At 35.0% G+C, this 7,500-nt stretch overlaps 1 protein-coding gene across 1 annotated transcript in view; it reads left to right on the forward strand.

The window, feature by feature from the left end:
* LOC125046559 (ceramide transfer protein-like) overlaps positions 1 to 5,290 on the forward strand; it is a 23,040-nt gene extending 17,750 nt beyond the window's left edge. Inside the window, exons 9-12 of the mRNA XM_047644343.1 lie at positions 33 to 258; positions 1,693 to 1,901; positions 2,457 to 2,589; positions 3,532 to 5,290. Of these exons, the coding sequence (XP_047500299.1) occupies positions 33 to 258; positions 1,693 to 1,901; positions 2,457 to 2,589; positions 3,532 to 3,701 (738 nt within the window). The 3' untranslated portion in view covers positions 3,702 to 5,290. The remainder of the gene's footprint in view (positions 1 to 32; positions 259 to 1,692; positions 1,902 to 2,456; positions 2,590 to 3,531) is intronic.
* Positions 5,291 to 7,500: the final 2,210 nt, after the last annotated feature.

The raw sequence follows: 7,500 nt of genomic DNA on the forward strand, positions 1-7,500 counted from the left end.
TTAGTAAAATTTTAATTTCTTCGTTTTATCAGATTGAAAAGCTGACGATAGAGCAACTTGGCTATGCACAACAAGATGTGGAAGGGGGTGTTTGGCAATTATTTGCTGAAGAAGGTGAAATGAAAATGTACCGCAGAGAGCTTGAGGAAGATGGCTTGGTGGTTGACCCTCTGAAGGCAGTTCACCAAGTCAGAGGTGCTACTGCCCATGAAATGGTCCATCACTTCTGGTCACCAGATGTTAGATTTGAGTGGGATAGTAAGTTTCCTTTGCATTATGTAGATTGACAGGTTTTATGTGGTTTCTCTCTTCCTTTCATATAGGATAATCATTGAAATTTATTAGAAGTATTGAATTTTTTTTTTTTTTTTTTTTTTTTTTATCTTGAGCAATGCTGAGAACTGCTCCTATAGTTGAATTTTGGCATAGTTATCATTTTAGCTTTTTCTTGGGGGAGGGAGTTTGGCAAGTGAAGTGAGCACAATCAGCTTGGGGGTTCTAATTTTTTTGAAAGATGAGCTTTTCTAGGGGCATTGTAAGCTATAACCAGAGCTATATAGGGGGGGGGGGGGGGATTTAAAACTAATAACAAAAAACTGTCCTATTGGCCTTTGGGTCAAGTCAGACCTTGCTGGGGCCAAATAGAGCCCAGTTTATGCCCCTGGATCTGGGAGACTAGAGGGTAACAAGAAGGCGAGAACAGGATCAGGATGTTGTTATATGTTTGGTTTAGGGAGACAAAGAGGCACAAGCAGATGGGGAAATGGCAGTGGATATGAGATGTAGCTAGAAGGAATGTGCCAAACAGTACTTGATTTATATCTTCACACTGCCAAGCTCCTAGTTGATAGCAAAAAATATGTGGGAAACTAGACTGCTAGTTTTGGAGCAACTATACTTGATAAAATGCCCTTGGACCAGATGTTAAAATTAAATGTAAACTCCAATAATGATTGGTTTTACTTGGTGTATTTTCCTTGATCTATAGAAAAAGATCATTTCAATCAAGATTTTTCTTAATATGAAAGTGTATGTCTGTGAGAAAAGAACATTGAGTAACCACACATGTGTTGGAGCTTTCAAATATTTTAAATGTTTGTATGTCAAATAACTACTTCAATAACAACTTACTGGTATTGAATATCAAAGGTAATAATGAGTTTTTAGGGAATGTCAGGTGCTCTTCATTCTTGCTTGTGAACAGTGAAGAGATACCAAACTAGTATATATATGGAAAGATGCAGTGTTGGTTGCTATAAATAATTATTTTTTTATTTTTCAAATTTATTTATTTTATCATCATATTCCTCCTTGGTTTCTCTGCGCTCCCCCACATGTACTTCAACTCTACATGGCATTTCTGCAATTTCATTGCAGTCAAAGATCAATAGAGACTGATCTGTAGGTGCATCTTCATCAACGTTTATTCATTTATTCACAGGAGCCATGAATGGGGCTAAATATATACAGGTTATAATATAAATACATAAAAGACAAGAAGAAATGCCTTATCAGTGTGTAAAAATGCTTAGAATCAGCAGTTGCAGCAGACACCACTGAATGTAGTGGCAGGTCCATGCAGCAAACTAAAAAATTTGATATATCTCTCAGGGAAATTTGTACTAGAAAACTAATTGATTTCATTGTTCATAATTCAAAAGCCTAACTATAACCTCCCATAAAACCTTTCAGCAAGCATAGAGCAGATGACAGTCTTAGACAGGATATCTGCGGACACACTCATATTCCTGCAGCTTCACAAGAGAGTCTGGCCGACTGCTCAACGTGATGCCCTGTTCTGGTCACACATACGGGAGATATCATCCTCTGACCCAGCCAATGGCAAAGCCCATGACACTTGGATAGTCTGCAATCAGTCTGCTGAACATCCTGATGCTCCAGTTAGTATAATGAGGATTATTTTCATAAATTTATTTATTATCTATATGCCTCAGTAAGTGTGTGTCATTGTAATGAGTGGTCACAACCTTGTGTGTGTGTGTGTGTGTGTGTGTGTGTGTGTGTGTGTGTGTGTGTGTGTGTGTGTGTGTGTGTGTGTGTGTGGGTGTGGGTGTGGGTGTGGGTGTGGGTGTGGGTGTGGGTGTGGGTGTGGGTGTGGGTGTGGGTGTGGGTGTGGGTGTGGGTGTGTGTGTGTGTGTGTGTGTGTGTGTGTGTGTGTGTGTGTGTGTGTGTGTGTGTGTGTGTGTGTGTGTGTGTGTGTGTGTGTGTGTGTGTGTGTGTGTGTGTGTGTGTGTGTGAGAGTGCGTGTGTGCGTGCGTGCGTGCGTGCGTGCGTGCGTGCGCGTGTGTTTGTTTTTTTGTTTGGAGTTGATTATATATGTGTATATTAAAAGCTAATTTCTAATTTTTTGTTTTTTTAAGAGTATAATTGGCCAAGCAAAAATAAATCTGATATATGCAAAAAATTTGATGAATTTTATAATTTCTTAATTTCAGAATGATGGGAAATATGTCCGAATAGACTTGACAGTATGTTTTGTGTGCCAAACATTTATTGACCCTCCACCAGCTGAGGGACAACCTATAACACGAGACAATCTGTTGGTTAAAATAACTTACTGCTCAGTAGGTATGTATCATATAAATTATATACTCTGTATGTTCTTAACAGAGAACTAATAGAATTTGTAAATGTTCTTTTATTTGTTTGAAAAAATCTTCAGATTTTTTTGTTATTCACTTTATTATTAATTATTCATTTTATAAACTAAGTTCAAGCTAGAGCCTAAATTGGGATTTTCAAAACAAAGATAAGCTTGAGAAAAAGTGATCATATAATTGTATAATTTCATTGTCATGGATGAAGTAAATTTTTTAGATCAAATACGTACTAGCCCTCTTACTTGTTTGATAAAGAGACAGATCTTGTGCAGAACTAAAAATATCATTAAGTGAAGATTTTGGAGCTTGATTTGTTTTACTATCCATATTGAGTAATATCAGGTGTCTTAACCCAATGCCGATGGGCATGGCGTGTACGACTGTACGTACATGCTATGCCCACTGTGAGTTACTTGTTTGATTGTTTTTACACATAAATGGCTGCACTTGAACTAAGTCACCAATGAACCAGTTACAATTACTGCCTGTCTTGCCAGCTTACTCTTTTCTTTGATTTACGAAAATATTTTACATGATCTTATCCATACCACTGGTAAAAAACTACATTTTTCCTGCCAATTCAAATCACGTAAAGTCACAAAGTCTACTAATTGACTCCTTTTTGGCTAAGCACTAGCAGAGCCATCTATGTGCAGAGACATTTCACAAAAAATATAGAAAATGAGCACAGCATTTCCCCCATTTTTTATTCATTTTCCCTGGTGGCATTGGGTTAGTATAAGTAATAGTGATGTTTGTGTGATAGCAGAACCATAAGTAGCAGCTAACAAGTAACACTAACTTTTGTGTAATAGCAGGACCAAAAATGGCTGTTAACTCAATGCTTGAATATTTTTCATATGTTTACTCAAGTATCCAAAGTTTCCTAGCAGAATCTCCTCTTTTGCAGTTAATCCTGGAGGATGGGCTCCAGCTTCAGTTCTAAGAGCAGTGTACAAACGTGAGTATCCAAAGTTCCTGAAGAGGTTTACTCAGTATGTAGTGGACAAGTGTGCGGACCAGCCCATTGCCTTCTCGGGGTTGAAGATCAAGGACCACAGCAAACACTGGAGGGGTTGATGGAATCCTACTTGGTGGGAGTAAAAGCCATTGTTAAAGAAGAGTTTAAATGGATATTGTGTAAATGTAATATGGTTTTGAATGGCATGATGATAGCACAAACAGTAGCCATCAACTGGGCAGACATTCCTCGATTTATGGAGTTCTTAGGTTCCTGAAGCTAGTACATAAGCCAAAAATAATTTAAGACAACTGAAAAGTAAATGTTACATAAAAAAAACATGTGTGCACACACACACACATTAATGCACACACATCACACACAAGCAAGCACATGCACATGCACGAATGCATGCATGCACCCACCCACATATGTGCACACTCGCACAATTACCCCTCCCCCTCCCCACACACATACACATGAAGATATATATTAAAAACTCCTTTGAGGTATTGTCAGTGAACATTTACTGTTCCTACTATAATATCAAGTGAAAGATCTATGTGTTACAGTGTCACAGTGTGGGTAAGGTTGTAAAGTTATGTTGAAGCCAACCTGGTATCTTTCCTTTGGCTGATAAAGAGCAACACATCATGATAGCAGTTGTACTAGAGTGTCTGAGAGGGCCAGTTTCTTACTGTCGTCACTTCTACGCACAATTCAAGAGCCAAAGCACTTACCGAATTTGATTGACAACATGGTGTTTTAACATTAGATTGTAAGCCAGTCATTTATTTTGAAAGCCAAGGAGTGTCTGCATTTGTCTATTTTATTAGGATTTTATGAAGGAAAGGATACAAGGCATATTGATATTATAAATTTGATATATGAAATTGCTTTGTAAGATCAGAAACTACCAGTGAATAAAACCAAAATAAGAACAGTTTATGCAGATAAAAGCTGTAATATCTCAGGTTCATTGATAATTATTTTTGTTTTGCATTTTGGTCAGTCAGTGCACTTTGATCAAAAACAAGAAGTGAAAATAAGGAGTAATGGTTCAGAAGATGCATAAATGTTAAACTTAGTGGATGTCTGTCAAGAATGAAAGGTACTTTGTATTTGTGACTTATCCCCACTCCAAATACTGGAGAAGCAGATGGAGATGATTTTACATTCTAGATGCCCCTTTTATGCCTTGAAATTAAGGAATAGGTTGATTATGTTCTTATGGAGGCTGTCTTATTATACTGATGTTTAATGCCATGATATGTAGTTAAGGCTGAATTGGTGTAAGTTCGAACATTGTAAATTGAATAATCATGAAAAATGTTTGAACCTTCTTTTGAATGGAGAATTCAAAATTATATAGTTAACCCCTTGGCCTTGGATAAGTTCAGCAGTTGAGAGAGCCAAGGCTATGTCATGGAAGGATAGGGCTTTTGGTCTTGTTGTTTAACCCTTTACGGATGGATCACGTGTACAAGCATCATAACATACCACTTGGTCTGCAGGATATGGCTGTACACACAGCAAACATGCCGAGTGGGAAGTTCTGCTACTTGTAGCTGACTCCCACACCCAGTGTCTGGACATTGCCAGAAATCACCAGTTTATTTCTGATACCTGTTGGCATTAGGTTAAATATGGTGTGCTGTGGCATGTGTGCCTACTTCCTGTCCTCCCCACACACAACTACCCATGTGTATGTATGAATGTATACATGTATGTAACTATATACATATATATATATATATATATATATATATATATATATATATATATGTATATATATATATATATATATATATATATTTATATATATATATACATATGTATATATATATATATATGTATATATATATATACATATATATATACATATGTATATATATATATATATATATATATATATATGTATATATACACACATGTATATATGATATGTATATATGTATATATATGTATAATGTATATATATGTGTGTATATGTATATATGTATATATATACACACATGTATATATGTATGTGTGTGTGTGTGTATATATATATATATATATATATATATATATATATATATATATATATATATATATATACATACATATATTACAATGGAAAGAATGCTCATTCTCACACCACAAAGTTGCCAAACTTTCATAGGCACACAGTATGCTGGGGCCAAAGGATTAATATCTGTTTCATGTAAAAGGAGTCATAGAATTAACATAGTGAAGAAAGTATTCAAAATAAATTGTCTTTAAATGACATTATGAAAATATCTAGTGCATATCATAACATCAGTAAGTACTATGCAATTATCAATAATGTTTGAAAGCCCACTTTTAGATATAGTGTAGTATATAACAAGTTATTAATGAAAAGAATCCTTAACAAGAATATCTGAAAGATTTCTTGTGAAAAGTTATCATGTTTGATCCCCAAAAAGTCCAATTGAGGATGTTATAGTATGGTGATATCAAAGCTGAATCTGTAAGATGTGTGTTCAGTATCCATTACTGGACTGTGAGAACTGTAACATTATGAATGTATAGTTATACTTGAGTAATAAATATGGGAAACAAATGATCATTGCAGACTTACATAACCAAAGGAACCAGGCAGGTAAGATGTGTCAAGTAGCTACGTATAATATGTCACTAGACACATTATGTCTGATAGTATAATTCATGTTGTAAGATTTATGTTTCTGTTTGGAATAAGTTCTTTGGTTACAGACTGTTCTCAAGTGCTAGTCTTTAAAGGCTTCAATATATTGGCTAATTATTGTTTTATGTCATTTTCTCAGACATTATTTTGGGGTAGCATAGCAGCAGTGAGATATCTTCAAACTATGCAGGCAAGCTAGCCATTATTTGCAGGTACTTTGATAGATGTAGATTGGATTTGAATGATCTACTGATTTATTGTGTGTTTAGTGTATGAATTTTTAGAATGCTGTGCTGAAATATGTTTACTTTATTTTTTACTGATGAATTAGATGATTAGGCAGATGCATCATATTCAGTGAATTGATTTATTTTGATGTGTACTTTCACTAACCCACAAGTGTGCTATTGATAAGCTTTTGTACTGCATGGTTGACATGTGAAGTCAAGAGGGTTTATTTTCATTAACTTTATCCTCATTTTTTCCATTGCTATCTTGTTTTTAGATGCTATCTGTTGTTATCTTTTCATATTTTTATAGTGTTTAGGCCAGTGATACAAGTTACAAAGTAGTACCAATAGTGTTACTGCACATGCCTTCGTTATTGAACTTAGAGATGTATCTTTACATTTATGTGTTCAAGCTTTTGCTTCAAAATGTGCATTGCATATTTTTATATGCTCAGGAGAACTAGATCCTTGAGTGCTATATTCAGATCAGAAGATTGGAAAGCACAGATTATAATTATAATGTCACTTGTAACTATAAGCTTCTAGCATAGTGGTACATACAGCCTCAGCATTAATTATCTATTTTACAAAGTTTTAAGTATTAGGACTTGGAAATCAAGAGTTATCAAACAAAAAAAAATGGTATTGAAATGTTAGAGTACATATAACCTGATTACTTTTACAGTACATTTTGAAAATATTTTTTCCCCTTTATAAACAAGAGAATTTTGATCAAGCCCTGAGAGCAGCTGATCTTCAGAGCTTTCTTTATCACAAAGCTTCAGAGCCTGATCAAATGAAACACAAAACAGATGCACATGTAGTCTTTCAATCTCTTAGTTCACTATAAAAGTCACTTATTTTGTAGCTTCATTTTCCAGAGACACAACACATAGATGTATATATCCCAACTATCTCAGGTTTTTAATTATATGTATATCTTCCAATTTACCCCTTGAGTGGTAGTAGCTCCAAACTAGAGAAATAATAATGTAGTTTGCAGCCATATACACTGAA

The sequence above is a fragment of the Penaeus chinensis genome, chromosome 39 (genome assembly GCF_019202785.1).
Source record: "Penaeus chinensis breed Huanghai No. 1 chromosome 39, ASM1920278v2, whole genome shotgun sequence".
Classification (NCBI taxonomy): Eukaryota; Metazoa; Arthropoda; class Malacostraca; order Decapoda; family Penaeidae; genus Penaeus; species Penaeus chinensis.